At 27.4% G+C, this 20,696-nt stretch overlaps 1 protein-coding gene across 1 annotated transcript; it reads right to left on the bottom strand.

Moving 5' to 3' along the window:
- Positions 1-256: 256 nt before the first annotated feature.
- Positions 257-15,669, bottom strand: LOC136985733 (normal mucosa of esophagus-specific gene 1 protein-like). The gene is made up of 5 exons (XM_067283070.1): positions 15,611-15,669; positions 4,515-4,628; positions 2,725-2,813; positions 1,005-1,062; positions 257-491 (listed from the first exon to the last, which is right to left on the bottom strand). The coding sequence occupies exons 2-5, from the start codon at positions 4,614-4,616 to the stop codon at positions 408-410; spliced, it is 333 nt and encodes a 110-aa protein (XP_067139171.1). The 5' UTR covers positions 4,617-4,628; positions 15,611-15,669; the 3' UTR covers positions 257-407.
- Positions 15,670-20,696: the final 5,027 nt, after the last annotated feature.

Raw genomic sequence — 20,696 nt, 5'->3', positions numbered from 1 at the left:
GAAAGTAAATATTTTCTTCAAATTAAAACATTTAATAGAATAGAATAGAAAAAGAAATTAAACACTTTAAATATAAATTTAAAGCTTGTATGTTAAAATTATATTTAATGCTCTATAAATAAATTGTATTGTAATTTATTATTTTTATAGTAATCTTCATTCACCATTTAAAACTTTAATAGTATTATAGAGTCACTTTAAATGATTTTCTTGCAAAAGCTGATTTAATAATGCATTCAGAAACTTTCATTCAAAACATTTAATTTATTAAATACATTTTTATAACTTTAAAATATTATATATTTATTATTCAGTTTAAAATTCAGGAAGCAACTGTACAAAATAAATATAAATACACCAAACAAATGCTGATAAAATTCACGAATTTCTAATTTGTTTCAATGTAATTACTTTGGTTTGTAAGGCCCAATAATGCTGCGAAGTTCATCCAATTCGGGAATTCGTTCCCATTTTTGGTTGATCGTAATCAACTGGAAAATATATGCTTAATTAAAATTTCCATTTAAATTAAACTCAAAATTTATTTTTAGATATTTTAAAAAAGTCATTTTGTTCATAATACATGTTGAATAATAAAATTTTCACATTTTTAATTTAAAAGTGTCTCTACACTTTTTTCATTCGTATTATTTCTTCAACAGAAAAATTGTTTATCTTCAGAATGAAAATTAGAAGCGTGGATCTAATTTATAGTTTAAAAGTAGCATTTTAAAAAAATGACCTTTTTCAACAAAGAATAGATATTAAATATAAGGTAGCTATTATACAGGAAACGTCAAAAGAAAAATACAGAACGGTTAACTTTTGGATTAATTTCAACATTTAAATAATGAAGAATCCGGAAAGACCCTATTGTTCTATCATAAATAGGAAATAAGATTATTTCTATAATAGAATGGAGGACTTTTCTAAATAAACTGCTTTTCATATAGTTAATAAATCAAAATTTTTAATACGGATAAAAATCGATATTAAAATCATACCTTCTGTGGTTTCTCAGGATCCACCATTTCCCATCTTGGATAGTCTCCTTTTACAAATCTTTAATTTTATATTAGAATAAATATGTTATTTAATTTATAATTTTATACATTTCTAATTAAAAAATTCAGAAAGAACATTAAAAGTCAGAACTAAATATTAAAAATTATGTTAGAGTTGAACATTTAAAGGCATCATCAAAACTAGAGGGTAAATAAATTTCTATTTTACAAAATTGTTTAATAGTTTTATAATACTTATACGATGTTCTTATTTCTAAAATCCATTTAAAAATCGTTATGCTTTTCCGAATAAATACGTATTTTATTTTTCACTTTTAGTCTGTAAAAAGTAAAAAATATAATATATTCTCTTCGTTTATATCAATCCTCCCCATCTAGCTACTTTTTACTCGTCTAGATTCAGTGTCACATCATTACCATCTAAATTGCTTCAAGATTAAATTATCATACACATGAAGCGTCTATATAATTTTCAATAGTTTTAATTTGATTACTTTTAATTGCATTATCTCTGATTACTTATAGAGAAAGACTAGGGAAAGCGGCTTATATAGAGCAGAGTAAGTGTAATATTCACAAAAGAGCATTTACAAGCTTATTTCAAAAATAGTTTAAATCGTGAAATGGTTGAAATCCTACTTCATACAATTTATAAGGCTTGAAATTTTAAAATATGTCAATAGTAAAAAATTTCCAATATTACATGGTTACTATTATTACCTACAAACTATTCACAGACGTATTTTATGGAACAGAAATATGTAATACAAATTGTATTACATACTTCTGTTCCATATTTAAATTTTAAACGGATTAGTCATTTTTATTTATTTGCCAGAGCTTTTGAATTAAATTTTATATAATAATTTGATAATAATAGAAGTGCATTATAAATATGATATATAGGAAAGTTCAAAATTAAGGATAAAATGAAGAACTTATCTAATAATTTCGAATATCGCGGAAAATAATAATAATAATAATAATACCAATTTCTAGGATTTAAAATATTATTACTGATTATATGAAGGAAGTTTATTTTTCAATTTAATACGTTTTTCATAAATTATTTTTTTATTTCATTAGTTTTCACTTGAATTTTATTAAAATGAATTTTCATATTTTTGTTTACTCAACAAAATCGAAAAATTTTGAAATGATAAACTTATAATTCAAAACTTTAAAATTCTGTTTGTTAATTAATTTAAATGTTTTTAGATATTGCAGCAATTTTATTTAATATTCTAGTAATTTAATAATATTATTATTATTATTATTATTTATATCTAAATTGATAATAATGATAGGAAACTATCTATACCATTTTACTAGTTAATAATGTTAATAAAATGTAAATAAATGTTAATGTTGAATATTAAATTCAATAAAAATTTATTTTGGCTTAATTTAATTTTTATTTTATAAGATAAGGACTAATTAAATTAATAAATAAAAATATGAAATAACGATTTTATTTTAAAAGCAAGTAACTTTAATTACATAGAAAAGATCAACAATTAGATTGAATCTCTGCTATAAATAAAACGTCCGAATAAAGTTCATACTGTATTTATATAATTATTAATGAATTAAAATTTTATACAAAACAATAAATATAATTGCGTATGAAATACAATGTTAGAAGTCCATGAAAATGTGCTCGAAATATGTTAAATTCATTTTATAAAACATCACATACCTTGCATCTAAGTTGTAAAATATATGATATAAAACCGAAGAGGCCATTCCAGTCATAGCTACTGTTGTAACAAATACTAATGGAATAAGCTATAAAAAATGAAAAAAGTAAATTAAGTTTTTTTTTTTTATTTAAGCAATCTATGATAAATATTTCTCTAATAAATCCTATATATTTTCAGTGATTTTTATGTTTGCCTAATCATTTGGTAAGATTCATAACATTGAATGTTTATTACTTGTTTACAGTTTAATATTTTATTATAAAAATAGAAGTATTAACGAAAAACACCATAGTATTTACCAAATAAAAGTTTTATTTCTTTCAACATGAGATGGCGCCACAATTAACTTCTGAAAATTTTTGGGCGTTTTTATCTTATATCAAGAACAAAGACATTAATTCTTATAAATGACGAGTTTGAACAAAATTACTATAAATAATTTTCATATTCACTTATATTAATAACTAAATTGTATTATTACTTTCTTCTGGACTAAATATGATACAAACTATATAAAGAAATTGATCTAAGTGGAGTATTGGTGTGAATTTTTACTTACTGTTTGCTACTGGGAAAAAATGTAGTGTAAAACATTAAAACCATCCGCACCGACTTAGATAAACAGTGCATCTTACAACAACGGGGATTATCATAAATTCAAGTGAGAACAGAAGAAAAATCGTTGTTGTTTCAAAGTATTAAAGATTTGATGTATAGCTTATACAATAATTACGTCAAAGGATTAAGTTATAGAAGAAACTGATAAATCAAACAATTATTCCGATACTTTTAACCAGCTTTTGGACACTACTAATGAAAAGTGTAAGATTTACTTCTTTGGAGATAGTAAAAGATTGCTTTTGCTTCAAAGGAAGAACTTCTCAGTTACTCGATATTTTTACTTTTTCTTAGTCAGTGAGTAATGCTCTTCACTATAGCAATGCTTGAAAGAGTAGTTCATTTTCTGTCTAGTCTCCATTTCCTATCGAATTGGCTGGATAGTTTGAGAAAAATGAAGTTGAAACAAGATCTGGCAAGCGGACTGACGATGAAAGTGCCGTGCCGGAGGGAGTCTCGTGGCTTCACGTCCGTTTCGTTACTCCGCGCGATTGGTTCAGCCGACTCACCTTACACTATCCGTTGCCATGGTGATGGTCTTTCCCTTAATAGACGGTTCCTTTTATCTGCTTGATGACTGCTCTCTCTTTCTCTCTCTTTGTTGATTGAAAGGATGCGGGCATCGCTCCTTTTAAAACGAAAGTTCGGGGCGATCGAATAAAAGTATCGGAAATGAAACAAGACAATTAGATGACATTTTCTTTGGATTTTAGAATCGATGCTATTACTTTGATTTTAACACTTAAAATAGCGTTGGTCATTTATTTTAAAAAAATCCCAAATACATTTCATTGATAAAAGAAACTAACATCGAATGCCATCACTGATTTAGATTACTTCCACAATGCGGTATCTTCGCTCAAATGTGAATTATTTAAAATTACTTCTATAATTGTATTGTGAAAACCACTGATTAATATAATATATATATGTTTATTATAATTTACCAATTTTCTAGGTTTAACTTTCATATATTCTGACTAAAAGTAATAAACATTCATTTTAATTCACTAGTTTTTTTTTCGATAATTTAAAAATGTTTAGGAATAAGTCTGGAATATTGAGTTTAATAAATATTTTAAAATATAGCTAGTAATATATTTTTAAAAACAATTTCACGATTTCAATTATTTCAAATATTATCTTATAAATAAAATAAAATATATACCTCTGGATGTTTTCTCATTGTGCGGAAAGAAAATATCTTTCTGAAATTGTTCATTTCAGGATCCCATCCAGGATAAGTACCACGAAACTTTTCAAAACCCATTTCAACTTTATTCTAAAATTTAAAAGTGCATTAAAAATTAATTTATCATCAACAAAAAAAAAATTCTTATCTAAATTGCTTATGTATAATATATTTGAATTACCAACATAAATTTTAAAATTAAACTTTTTCTTATATATAAATGAATAAAGAATACCGCGCACTAAATTAAACCTTTATTTACGAATCTAAATTATGTAAACTAATGTGCTATTTCTTGTTATTCGAAGAGAAAGTATAGAACAGTCTAAAATACTGAAGTTCTGTTGTGAGATTTATTTTTATTTCGGTTTACACAGGACCCCAGCAAGGTACTGTACATACAAATGTAAAACAAGAGTTCTCATTCGCGATCCCCGTTACTAATTATATTGACTACGATAAACATAATTCAGTAACTCGAGATACCTTAGTCTAGCCTATCTTAAAATTAAGACGACGGATAAAAGAGATAGAAGAAATGAAAAGGGTCAATGATGAAAAGTGCCTCTAGTCCTAAAATGGTGGATAGTGGCGACGTAGTCTTCATTAGCGATCTTCTCCTTAGACCCACACACGAAGAGAAAAGTGCCCCATATTCTCTGGTCCACCAGTATATATGCTTTTCTCCACCCTCCCTTGCCCTGGGTTCATTACCCCTCTAGGCAACATATCGTCAGAACAAAAGGCACAGGAAATGAAAAGACAAAAGAGAACAGAACATTCTAAAAATGTATATGAACAATTAATAATAACTAAACATAGGGCACGTTTCCTAGTAAAGCTGCTTTACTTAAGCAACTGGAGGGCGCTTTTAGCAATTTCCGCTGTCGTAGGAAATATTTCTGAACCTCAACTACTCAGTATTGTCGTTTGACTCTTTGTACTATATACGTTGTTTTGTACGAATAAAAATGTTTAATCAGAAACATTTGAGCTACAGTATGTAATATGCGTATAATTTATAGTGACAGCCATCTTAACTTCTATCTTCGGCGCTTGTGAACCTCGCTGCACTAGCGCTACAGCAGCTAACGTAAAGCAGAAATAGTTTAACTGTCTTTTAACAAAGCGGTTTTACTAGGAAACGCGCCCCATATTCACATAAAATTCATGGCAATTTTTTGAACCCTGCCCGACAGAGTTTATTGTCCCCACTAGGAAACATATCGTCAAGACAAAAGGCAGAAGAAGTGAAAAAATAAAAGAGGAGAACAGAACATTCTAGAAATAACTAAACATGTTTAAATATAATTCATGGTAGTTGATTATCACATTGTTATAACTGTTCTAAATAACTGTTTTACATTATCTAAAACATTATTTATATTTTAACATTATAATGTTTTCAATTCTATATTGAAATAATCATTAAAAATTAGCCTGTCATAGAATTTTTATTATTATTAATAACAATGATAAACAAAAAAGAATTAAAATCTTTAATAATAACCTTAAAGTAAATTAAAAAAAAAAAGAAATGTTATTTATAAAATGTTTAATATACAAATGTGTTGACTTTCTATTGATTTATTACATCTTTTATTACAGTAATAATCTGAAATGTATCCACAAACTGTAAATACCTAATATACCAATGAAACTATAACGGACACTTATACGAAGCTTATAGAACTTAAAATTACTTTAACCTCTTATACAGGCAAATAAAAAACATTCCCAAAAACCTCAAAATAAGTTTGAATAATTAAGTCATATATTTGTTTAATACTGATTTAATATAGAATTATCTTGTTGCAGAAAATTTTGATCCCAGGCTACTTGTATGACTAAACAAATACATTTTAATATAAGACTGTTATGAAACATTCATAAAATGAGTTTCTTTTACAAATTCAATGTATAACAACACGTAATACATCAAACGAATTACTTAGTTAACACAAAGAACAGAAGGGGGAGGGGAACATGGAAATCACTGTCAAGAGCTTATGCAGGTTTTGACAAAAAAGTATAGTGTTCATGGCTCGTCTATAATGAATTCATTCACTGAAATAGAAGCATTCGTAGTTACAGTTCAGGATTTAAGCTACCATCATAAAAAATTTCGAAAAAAAAAGAGGAAAATATTACAAAAAGCAAAATTATTAGAAAATAAAAAGAGCAAAAATACAAAAGAAAAAACACAAAAAAAGATTTTTAGCAAATTTCTTATTCTGATAAAGAAGGCTACAAATGTAAGTACGATCAAATAACAAACGGTCATTTATTAAAAACTAATTATAAAGTTCTAGTTCGGGTAATATTAGTAAATTCGCTCAAAATTGTACTGAAAAGACAATTCTCACAAACAATAATAGATCGTTGAAGATCAGACATGACACCGATTGACAAAGAACACAGAATAGGCCTGTAACTTACAGACAACAGTATTTCTATCGAAGAACTTAGAATTCACATAAAAAATGAATAAATAAAGTCAAATTAAATCAATTATAAAATCGTTTTACAAGGAATTTATAAACCTTATAAACCTTATCGAATCGTCAGATTTATCTGTAAAAAGCAATAATCAATGGTGACAAAGTGTTTGCCATCTCAATTTATTTGATCACAGCTATTACTCTTAAAACACTAAATCAAAGTACGGTAATAGTACTAGACATTTAGTTACAGAAGGAAACAATTTTAAACACTTGGAACATAGTAACAAATTCTTAGAGTCAGACATTTATAATCCATTATCTCAAACGAATGCATTAAAAAACTTTACCACAAAGCTATTTGATACTTAGAATTTGTCCATATAATAAATTATTCTAGGATTCAATGTAGTTTCGAAATGTCTACCTTTTAAAATTAAATGATGATAAATAGACAATTCATAAAATTTACAATTGAAATTTTACCCAATCTATTAATATAATTACTAGTATGTTGTTTAAATATGACATAAGTTTAAAGTTCAATTTTCATATCTCATTTGACTAATTCAAGAAATCAGAATTCACTTCTTTTCTGTCTTTTTGATGCATTACTTGGTATTCTTACATTTTCTTAATTTTAAGAATAGAAAATTCACCTTGTAGAACTATATAAATTTTATATCATTTACGTGTATTCCCCATTCATGAGATAAAATATCATACAGATATATATTTAAAACTATAAAACGATGCGATTAATATTTTAATATTCTAAACTACGTAAAATTACACCTTCATTAAACTATATTCTCGAGCTTTTTAAAACTCCGTATTCTGAATTCAACCTGCATTACGCATTTGGTTCACGATTATCTCAAGAGACATGAGACTAACGTTTGGAAAGAAAGAAAAACTCTCTACCCCCGCATATCCCCTCTATCCGATTTTGAAAATGCTTATGCCCCACCCGTACCCTGTTGATTTCCCAAGAGGAGCTTGCGTGATCCGTCTCCATCGTTAAGTAACTTGCCATTCGAAATTCAACTTCTTTTTCTACTTCTTTCTTCTGTCAAACCAAATCACGTTCGGTTGAACGGCCGAGATTTCGTGATTTTCACTTCACGTAACTTAAAATATCATACGCATTTAAGTTAAATTTCTGTTCTAATAATATTGCTTGATCAAAAAGGATGTTTTCTACCTATAGGAAGTGACATATATGATTGATTAGATATAGAGGTTTTAAATATCTCTTACATTTTGTCTAGTTTAGAGATTCATGCTTGATATAATGACATCTCGTATTGTTAAAAATCATCTAAAAACGTCAAGTTTAAACTCAATCAAATTTCCATCATCATCATCACAAATATTTTCACAAAAATGAAAGTAATAATTACGCATTACTTCTTAAACTTAATTGGTGCTCTTATCATCACTTTTACCATTTAATATATTATCTTAAAAATTAAGAAAGATTGTCATGATGGAAGTGAACAACAAAGAAAACTTAACATAAAACAATACAGTGTTTTACAGAGAAGAATTTTATAATCAATATTATAATTGATTGTTATCATTTATTATTTTATTTCAATAGATACAGAATAATTTTGGTTTGATTTTATGATATGAATTTCCTCTAATGAGGAACAAATAATAAAGTACGTGATATTTTCATTCCTATGCATTAAAAAAAAATAATAATAATAAAACATTTTATTAGTGAAACAACAACATTGTATTAACATTTAAAATGAAAAACAATCTTAAAATTAATATACTTTTAGGCTGATAATTTCTGGTTTAAACAATTGAAAGTAATTTCTAATCAAATTTAAATATAGTAGACACATTAACAATATTAATATTTTAAATTTATGTGATGTTTACATAACTTTTCGTTATCATAATTAAAATTTAGACAATAATACGTTATATAAACGTTGTACGAATTTAAATTTTACATATACTATTGATTATTACGTAGTTATCATTAACTTTAACTTAGCAATTTTTAATATGACTTTTTTTAGTTTCAAAAACTGCATTTCATTGGTTGATACCATTTTGAAACAATGCTTTCTGTAACTAAAACGAAAATCAATATTATTTCCTATTAATCCTAACAGTTGTCAATACTGTCACCATTCTACAGTTATATTTCATAGCTATAAGTAGAATACTTTTTTCTTTTTGAAGGATGGCGAACGATAACCAAATAACAAGGATTGTTATAGAACATAAAAATAAGTTAGCTAAAAGTATGACTGTTTATGTGGTTATTAGTTCTATATATGCCCACGTAAATATAATGTAATATTAAAGTGATAACACGTATTGTTATTAAATCGCAGACTATTTAAAATTATTTTATTTTCTAGCAGTATTTTTCAATTATATAATTTTTGTTAAAAATATATAATTTTAGCGTTTCCTATTTGTAATAATTTTTATCCAGAAGCTTTAAATAAATTTATTAAATTATATGCATTTAGATATGTTAATATTTTCTACAAAATCAATAATAGTTTTAAAAATATTAAATTATAATCTAGTTTTAAATTTTTCAAGACTGTTCTATAGTGTTTTTATAAATATATTCAGTATCTATTTAAAAAATAACAACGACATTGCAGTCGCCATTCAGAATTCAAAGTAGGCATATTGAATAATTGATTGTTATATTTACGATTTTAAAATTAAATTTTTGTACTTACATTATTAGACTAATATATTTTAATGTCTGTTGAGATTTAAATATTGTGGTTGTCAGAGGGGCTGTGCAAGCCTTTTGTTCATATATGTATAAGTATGACCCTTTTTGTCATAGATCCTCTCTTTTCTTTGTTACCCTAAGGACAGCACTAATGAATGTCGGGTACATCGAGGTACGTAAATTTGTATGTCCTATGACTTTGTACTGTACTGTACGTACTGTACCTATCTTGGGTAATCCAATATGATCTCCAAACCTATGTTCTCTGAATATAGAGTCCATTTATTAAACAACAGGTTATGGGCACAGGCTATACTCTAACTGCGAAGTATATCGCTTTTGGTCTTTGTACAAAATAAATTGTGTTGATTGGGACAGTAATTGGGAAGAAAGAAAGAACATGACGTCCATAAGACTAGGTCCCTTGGATAGAGAGAATTTCGATACATGGAAGATCCAGATTGAAATCTTACTAATAAAGAATAAGCTTTGGGGTTATGTAAATGATCGAAATAAAGACCAATGAAAGAAAACAAAATTGCAGCATGGGAGATCAACGACCAAAAAGTTAAGTTGAAATTAATTTTATCTATAAGTCCTTCTCAATTAAAGCTAATCAAAAACTGTAAAAGATCGAAAGAGATCTGGAAAAACCCCACGATATATATCAATCAAAAGGTCCTCTCAAAAGGCCAATTTAACCAAACAACTTAAGTAAAATAAAAATGGAGATGATATCCGTGAATATTTGAACACGTTCTTTGACCTTGTAGACAAACTATGTGACCTCGATGGGAACATTAACGACGACCTATTAACAGTTATGCCATTGTATAATCTATCGTAAGAATTAGAAAATTTCCGGTGTACAATTGAATCCCGAAACAATCTACCAAATCGGAATCATTGCAGTTCAATCAAAATAGTTCAAGAGAGCGACTCTAGATATAAGAAAGAATCTATGAATTGTAATAATGCTTTGATTTCGAAAACCTCTTACAATTCCAGAAGGACTCAAACAAAACTAAATTTCAAGGAAAATGTTTCAAGTGTAAGAGATGTGGCCATAGAGCTTTGGAATGAAACTCAGACGCGAGCGCAAATCAAACGAACATAACAGGGTTCCATTCAATATTATCAAGCGCTGATTTATTCCATGAGGACTGGTGCTTAGATAGTGGCAGTACTTCACATATGTGTTCCTCTTGTGATATATAGATCACAATATAGAGTTCATGCAAAACAGTAAAGTGTGCCTAGCAGATGAATCAGAAGCCAATGTAGCAGCAACAGCTCAAGTAAATTCAAGAGTAAATGATGGGAAAAATAACAAAACAGTCACAGTAAATGAGGCCCTATATGTACCGAAGCTTAGTACAAAATTGATGTCAGTAACAAAGATTACCAGCAAAGGCTTCGAGGTCATTTTCTTTAAAGGATAAAGCCAAAGAGATCGACAATGCAGGGAAGACTATGGTGATCGCTGACAGAAGAACGAAGTATAGTACTATACTATATCAGAGAAGTTAGAAAATTAAATTCTGCCAACAAAGTGAACGTTTACAGTGTCTCTATGGCACAACACATTCAGTCACTGAATGAGATAGACCTAAAAGGTTAATTAAAAGCAATGAGGTCTTAGGACTAAAGTAGTGCCTGTCTGGAAGGAAAAATGGTAAAAATTCCCTTTTCAACTTCAAACAGAAAATCAGACCTGTTTGAAATCTATATTCAGATGTCTGTGGTCCAACGAGATCTGACTCGTTAGGAGGGACAAACTACTTTATTTCGTTTATCGATGATAAATCAAAGTGAACAGGAGTGAGTGGAACTTTGGAAGCATTCAAAAATTATAAGAACACGGCTGAGAATCAAACAGATTGGAGCTTCTTTATTCACCTATCTGACAATGGTAGTGAGTTTCTCTCCCGTAAATTCCCCAGTCTCCTTCAGAAAAATGGAATCAAAAGGAGGTTGAGTATACCTCATACGCTCCAGCAAAGTCGCGGAAAGAATCAACCGCGCTCTTCTTGATATGGCAAGGTGCATGCTAATTGATTCAAAACTGCCAGAAAAATTTTGGACAGAAGTTATATCTACAGCATGTTATATCAGAAATAGATGCCCTTCAAGTGCAATAAATGGAGAAATTCCTTTTACAATGTGGTCTGGGAAATGACTGACTGTTTCATATTTTAGACCTTTTGGATGCACTGTGAATAAAATGCTGAACGAAAGCAAATTCTAACTAGATCACAACTCTGTGTACTAGTTGGTTAATAAATGAAGAATAGAGCTTTAGGGTGCGCCTTACCACAAAAAAGAAAGTACGCGTCACTCGCGACATAAAATTCATAAATGAAGCCGCAGAATTGAAAAGTTTTGAAAATACAGTAATAAAGACAGTAACAGCGACGAGTCAAATGTAAGAACATTAGAGTATATCCTATCTGAGGATTGGCAAGACTATCATAATGAATCAAATGATGGACATCCAACCAAAGAAATGGAGCCTATAGAGACTGACAGCCAGAAACACGAAGTAACACGGCAACATGCGAGCAGAGGTAGTGGAAGACCAAAAATAATTAGATCATGCAATAGAGGAAGACCGCAAAAAAAATATAATCCGAACATTCGGAGGAAGAGCAAAGTGAAATGTGACAATATAGATATCTCTGGCATAGCAGAAGTCGTAAAGTCAACGAATGGAAAGGAGGCGATCCAGCAGTTCGCATTTCTTCTTTAAACAAAACGTGGCCAATGTGCGAACGACCTACTGAATGTGAAGTTATCCGGTGAATATTGATATTAACTGATAAATGACAACTTCAATTTGGCAGGGGGTGTTGTGATTCAAATCTTGTCGTCACCAGATGGAGTTGTGCAAGACCTTTGTTCATGTATAAATATTACTCCTTTTATAATTATTTGCTTTTTGTCCTATATTTTAATTCATTTCTTAATTGCTATTTTTAATTTGCTGTACATTTAATAAAATGTCTATTTATGTAAATGTCTGGATGCAAATATCTATACGCATAGATATTTGCATACCAAAAAACCTAAGGGAGGAAGATACCGATTGTGAATTAAAATTTAATGTCAAATAGAAATTGGAAAAGACAAGAATACTTAAAATATATCCAACTGAGGAAGGGTAATAATCGACCCGAAATGTACATATTGGTTTAGTATTAATAAAATTTCAGTGAACTTTCCAATTGAAAACTGAGGTCTGATAAGTCCTTAAAATTTATAGCAAATTAAAAATAGCTATTAAGAAGATTAATTACCTCTTTTGTCTTAGACCTTTTCTTTTCCCTTTGTTACTCTAAGGAAAGCACCAGTGATGTCCAGTAGATCCAGCTAGGAAGATTTGTACACTATGCTTTTATATGTACTGTACCTATCTTTGGTAATCCAATTTGATCTCCAAATAAACTTATGTTCTCTGAATACAGAGCCCATTTATTGAGTTATTAAACAACAAAGTCAAGATAATACATATTAATAAATATGTTATCTTTAAATCTTAATTACGATAATTATTTATTCTATACAGTATAATAATGAAGAACAATAAAACAAAGTTTAATAGCAATATTTAAATAGGAATAACAATAAAATATATTTTGTAAATTATCTCAACTAGACCTATAAATGTTGATAACACATTCGTATAATTATACTTACATTATACATTATTTTCTAAGTAATGATAAGAAAATCGTTTATTAAGCAAAACAAACTAGATATTACTTAGAAACGAGACTTTAGTCATCTCAGCAATGCCATGAAATTAATATATAACATATTGAAGCAATAATTATCTTATTAAATAGAGTGTTAATATGTCATTTTTCATCAGATGAATAAAATATAAAATAAGTGCATTAAATATAAAGATAATTTTTTAATTCTATAATATTTTGGAGGATTAAAAGAATTCAAGCCAAGACAAAGAAAATATTTCACTTTTAAAACTGTTAAAGACTAAATTAAGTAATATAATTTATATTATTGATCTAAAGAAGGTGAAGTGTAATTCTAATTTATATTCAAAGTAGCATTTTTATATCGCAATTTACATTAATGGGCATCTTAATGAGATTAGAAAATTAGTTTTTAAAATAAAATCGAAAGTAAATCATTGATATGTGTAGACAGCTAGTGTGGTCCAACATCAATATAAACTGATTATGAACTTAAATCCAAAGGACAGCAAAATAAACAACAAAAATACTTTCACCAATTAAAATCATAATTTTGTATCATTATTTATATAACTGATACATTTTGAAAAGAATGTAACAGTTAGATGTAAATTTGTTTAAAAAGTAAATTAAGAATATATTCATATTAATTAAATGATAACTTAACTAGAAAACTAATATACAGTTATGACAGATTTACAGAATAATTCCATTTATCTAATAAAATGTAAATAAGTAATTAATTCTTAATAAGTAAGTTATTAATCTCAATATCAAAAATAATTAAGATATTTAAATTCTTTGATAACCTACATTTTAAACACAGTTAAAAATAAACTTTTATTTTAATATATTATTATTATAAAATAATCAAATTTAAATTTAGTTTAAGAAATTCTAAAAGAAAAACAAAGTGACAGAGAAGATATAAAATAAAGATTTCCGTGCTATTAAAATTCTGTATTAATAGCAGTTTATACTAAATTAAAATAATATGTAATATAAAAGATTTAAATTAAAATTTATTTATTAAAAATGCTGGCGGTAATCATAGGCTACTAATAAATTTTCATTAAAACATTATCATCAATAAATTAAACAGTTTAACGGAACACTATTATTATAACTCCCAGACAGGCCTACGATCCAGTAACTTAAGTTAAAAGTAATACTTTTATCCATATAATGAATTGCAATGGTTAGTTTAAATATCATTTAAGAGTAATTTGGATTAGCACTGCGAAATTATATCTTTATTACAACATAGATTACTCTAATGAAATTAAAATTTATATATATAAGCATATATATAGTAACATTATATATTATATATTATATATATATATATATATATATATAAACCTATTATGTATTAAGGACTTATGTAATCATGCATAAAAAATAGTAAAGAGGGGGATAATTTTAATTGGATAATGCAATGCATGACTCCTTCATAAAGATATTGAAACTAGATAGTCTATTATGCTAGTATTGTTGGTCATTGCGTGTAGCATATACAATACTAGTCTCAAGAGGCCTAGAAGTTGAAATCAGTTTGAACAATTTCACTCATACTATAACTCATTATTTTTATGGTACGAAAGAAAAAGCACGTACTATCCATTTTGTAAATCATTAAACATAATTTATGATAGAGGACCTCTTTGGCACAGCTGTCCGCTTCTCCATCATCGATAACAGCTTTGGCAGAAGAAAACTTTACCAGTTGGTTTTTCTGCTTCATTAACTCTTATGAATATCATCTCGTTTGAAACATGTTAAATATTTTGTTAAGAAATATCCAAAAACGGTTAATTAGAACAAAAATTAAAAAAAAATATGATAGTGTGATTAAGAAATTTTACATAAAATTTCTTAAATCTTCATTATCTAAAAATAATTTATTAACGAAAGTATTAAATTCTCTAATTATATTATAAATTCTTTAAAAATTTTACAATATAATTTGGGAATAAGACTATAGGGTTAGGCCTAATTCATTAGACTTAACTCATTTTTAACATTTTTACTATTATTGTTTATAATTGTAAGTTAATTATTCATTAAATTGAATAATTTATATGCTATGAATAATAATTATAGTCAGATTTATCATTAAGTTTTTTGTAAATCTTGCAATGACTTTTGAATATTATCAAGTATTAGGCCTAAAACTGAAGATCACATACTTACACCATAACCGTTAATAACGCGAGATATTAGAGAATCACGAGATCGAGCCTGAGTTAGAATATCACGATAAACTAATTAAAATTTCTAACAAAAAATTATTATATAAATACTTAAATATTTAATTAAATGGTTAATAATTTAATTTTCTAATTTTTAATCGAAAAAAAAAATTAAATACTGACCAATCGAAATGCGTTTTACACAATGCAGAAAATTTAAACAAGAAATTGAATTATCATAAAATAATAATAATAATAAAACTGCTTAATCAATACTTATTTGAATTTAAATATATTTAAATATTCTTTATTAATATTTATAAAATATTTAAAGGGCTTTATATACATTTTATTATTTATAAAAATCATCCAGTTAAAATCTTCTGTCCTCTATTTGAAAAGCACTCTTTGAAATTGAAGTGTGCTGTTGCCAGTTGATTAACGGTTCAAAGTAAAACTTTTGTTGTTTCCTAACCAATTTTGGCATCGAGGTGCCGAAAATTGAGTTTTTTTCTTCTTTTCTTTTCTTTTTTTCCCCCCTAAGAAGTTCGTACTCCATTTTCCAGCTCTTAAATTAATTTGAAAATTTATTTTTCACTATGATCTGCATGCATTCTATTTACCCAACTTTTAACAAAACTAAATAGATTAAAAGTCGCCAAACATTTTTCATCAATTTATTTTGCTTACATTCATATAAAAATATATTTTATATAAAATTACATCTTGCTAGTTTCAAGTAAAATTTTTTAAATTATTAAAAAAACTGCTTAAATCATGTTAATAATATGTTTTAAACACAGTTGAACATACAATTTAATTAATTAAAAAATAATAATATTTAAATATTTCACAGGAAATTTTTTAATGTGTAAAATACAAATTAATTAACTTTTTGTGTAATTTTTGTACAGCTTTAAAAATTTTATATTTATTTATTATAATTTTATTAAATTAAATTAGTTTAATTTAATAAAATTGTAATAAATAAACAATTTTTAAGACTACAAAAATTATGAAACCTGTCAAATACTTAAATATTATATTATTACTTTTTAATTATTAAAAATAATTAAATTTAAAATAAAAATGTTATATTTCTCTTAAATTTTTTAAAATAAATACAGCCAAAATTCAGCTGGAACTCTCAGTTATAATCATTTTAGTTCATATAAAATATTGATAGAGTAGACTAGCATTTAACAACGTTTTCTAAGAATTAACTATATTTATTTGTGAACGCATCAACAAAAAGTATGCAAATAATAGGCTATATGTAAATGAACTAAAAAGAAAAATTACCTAAACGCAAGCTTATTGATAAAATACATCAATACTTTATCTGAATTAAATGGGTTGCGGTTGAAACTTTCAGCATTTTAAATAATTTATTAATTTTTAGAAAGTCTAAAAGAAATAATTATGCAAAATCGTGTGCATAAATTCTTTTTTTATACAGAATATATTATTAATTTATGAAGTGCAATTATATATATATATTAATATTACTGCATTATTATTGAATTGTACAATTAGTTTTAAAATATCTTATCTCATATTTGATGAATATTTCATTTTAAAGAAGCCAATGATTAATTATTGGGCTAGAGAAAGTTTTTCCCATCTTTTTCCACCATTTTTATTAATGTAGATACTAACATAACGTGTTTATCAGACCAAGAATTTAATTTTAATCAATATATAAATGAAAGAAAATAAATAGTTTTATTATAGTAAATTTATGTTAAAAATATTTAGAATATTCACTACAGTACGCATTTATTTATGCTACCTCACTGATTTCATGGCATTCATAATCGATTTCAGCAGATCAGAATAGCATAAAAATGACGGTTGCTGCGAAAATAATAATAGTGAAAAGAATGCTTCTGCTACTAAAACTTTCATTTCAAGAATTCGTTTCAATATTAATGAAAGTTTTATTTGCATAGATCATTTTTATAGATTTTACTCCAACAACCGACAATACTCATAGATATATTAAAGATCTCGACTTATAAGTGTGAAATTTTTAATATATCTACTATTTTTTAATACAAATATTGATGAATAAAGTTTATTTTATAATAATTTAATTATGAGAGTATAGATTACAACATCAAACACAAAAAAGTGATATTTTAAACATAAATTAGCATTCCTTTTTAAATAGGGAAATCTCATTATTCAAGAAGTATTACTGAAATTATGGAGTTTGGCTAATTTAAAAGTACAGTATTAGAATTTCGATAACATTGATATGATATAATTAAAATAAAATTTAAAAATAATAAAATTGCAACGATACTAAAATGGTTGGAAAAATTCATTTAAACATAATTAACTCGCCAAAAGATTGACATTTTTACAGAATTTTTAATTATTTCCGTCTAGAGAATGCTGTTAATTGAGAAAAGCCCTTTCTCTATTAGCATTCTCTGATTAATCTAATTAACATTACTCCAATTAAACATTAAAGAAACGCATGAAAATATTTCTTCGCTTTTTCATTAGCTACCGAATAGAATGGGGGTTATGCAGGCAACTAATTACTGCAGATGATTTGATATCGTGTTGAACAGTAATGGAACATTGTCCAGATGCCAAGTGGGAATGTATTCTAACTATTCTGATCAAATAGAACGATGTCGAGGATATGGAACAATGAAGAGGAACTAGTTGTATATAAAATTACATGAATAGTTAAAATGTTAAATAAAATGATCTTTACATAATTATAATCATCATCATAAATGAATAAACTTTAAAGTTATTCAGAATCTTCAAGGAATAATTGCTATTCTTGATAATTAATTAGTAGCTTAAAATAACTCGCACTTTGTTTAAAATTATAGTATACAAACAGAGTAAAATGAAGGAAAATTTACATTCTGATTATGTATACAAAAGGCAAAGATTTATTATCATTCCTCCTAACAGTAACTAATTTCAGTGTAGCATGTTTTAGATTAAAGGCAGCATATTCAGAATCACAATAGAAGTGCGTAAGTTACACTCGAACTTGGTCCATTGAAACGCAGTACGTGCTCTTTGCTGACTTTCGTCTAATTGATAAACATCGTCGCAAGATGCTGCACGTTTCAACCCGATATAGTGTTGTATATTTTGGTGAAGAACGCGATTGGTACGTTTGTATCAAATCACTATAGAGGGAGCCACTTGTCCGTTACAAGTCCATCATAGCAACAATAGTCACGGTATCCGAATTACGCTTTTGTCAATTCTAGCAATCACTCCGTGACACTTTCGTGACTAGAGTTGTCACGCGTCTCCCACCAATGTCATGTGCTCTGTATGCCGAAAGAGTCCTGGCAGTCACGTCCTACTCTTCAACAGCGAATATCAACAACCCTATGACGCCAACACTAGACCATTGGACTCTAGACCACATGGCCTTTGAGTTAATGAAATATTTTTCTTCGATATAAGCTACGCCAGGCAATTGTTAAAATTAGACTAGATTAAAATTAAACCATTTAAATAATTTATATGGCTAAAATTATTTCCAAAGACTAAATTCAAATAATGAGAATGTCAACTAACAATCTAATTTACGATACTGTGAAAAATGTAATAATGAAATATTAAAATTCTCTACTTTATTCATAAACCTAATAGAAAATTGCTTAGGCAAAGTAGAATATGGAATTAAATTTTCCAACGTTGTTAAGCATAGACAGAAATAGCGTTTTGCAATGTGATTCGTGATTGGTGGAAATACGACTGAATAAAATTTCGTCCATTTGCATTCGCAATTTGTAGTTGTTGCATCGTCAGCGATCTTGCCAAAAGTTCCGCCTGTCGACTTCAACCTGTTCGATAGTAGCATATTTAACTCGACAGGCGGAAATCTGCGGAGATTTTTAGAAACCGACTTGTCAGAAAAGAGCAAAGAAAAACCCATCATGGTATAAAAATTCCCGTGATATATTATATGCATCGACTTATTATACATTTGAAGTTGGTTTAGTCTGTGTTGAAAAGTTGGAAACTTGTACAAAAACAGTATCAATTTCAGAGTATCTTGCGAAGAAAAAAAAACACATTTTCTACTTTAGTAAAATACTCAGCTAAAAAGATTATTTAAAGATTATGTGCATGTTTTATTTATAAATCTACATTTCGTCTGAAACACGAGGAAAGAGCCACTAAAGACATGTAAATTACAAAGGGAAGTCATTTATTTTCGATCTGTAGTACACACCAAAATTAACACCTGGTTTTGTACTACCATTGATGCAATTCTTTGTTAACTCGGCAGGAAGACTAGGTTTTGGACGATCAATTCACAAAAGTGCGGGGCTAAATCGGGAGGGAATGATCTATCAAAGCCACGCCTCCGAGTTTCGCTTTGCGATTGGGGGTAGACAAATAATGGAGGGGATCCATTCTGTATGCGGACAGGTGAAAGGCCCTATGATGGATTGAGCGAGCCGTCGTCTTAAGACCTATAGAAATAGCCTTCGATCCGTCTTGCAGAAAATCTCCTTAGTAGGCCACTCAAAACTCTCTCTTTCGCCTCTATGCAGCTGAAGCTAGATCATGTGTGAGAGAAGAAAACTCGAAAAGGATCGGTTGACGACGATGTTTCGACAAACCTTTCTCAATTACATTACATCACTACTTCTCAAAAGTTTGTACAAGAGTCAAAAATAACTCGGAGCTATACACTAGAGCTAAAACTTTAAATTCACTCAAGTAATTTAAAAGTTTTCATAAAATATACCAATCGAAACTTTTCAAATTTTATGTAAAAATATTCTCATATTTATTTATTTAAATTCGACTAATGATTAAAAAAGTTTTTTTAATGTTAACAAAGGTTATGATTTTTTATTAACTTATATTACTATTTTTAAACTACATTTATTTCATTCTGTAAAATTTTTTATTGCTTAGATTTTTTCCAAGCATTTCATATTCAAATTTTTAATTCTTTGTTTAAATTTTATTAGCATAAAAGAAAATATTTTTTTTTAATTGAAACAAAAATTTTTTTAAAGTTTATTATCTCTGATAAAACTCTTATTTTTTTCCAGTAGAAATGGAGATAATATAAATCTATA

The sequence above is a fragment of the Centruroides vittatus genome, unplaced genomic scaffold, assembly GCF_030686945.1.
Source record: "Centruroides vittatus isolate TY-2023 unplaced genomic scaffold, ASM3068694v2 contig_976, whole genome shotgun sequence".
NCBI classification, from domain to species: Eukaryota; Metazoa; Arthropoda; class Arachnida; order Scorpiones; family Buthidae; genus Centruroides; species Centruroides vittatus.
The sequence above is the reverse complement of the archived record's forward strand: the minus strand, read 5'-3'. Positions and strand labels throughout refer to the sequence as shown.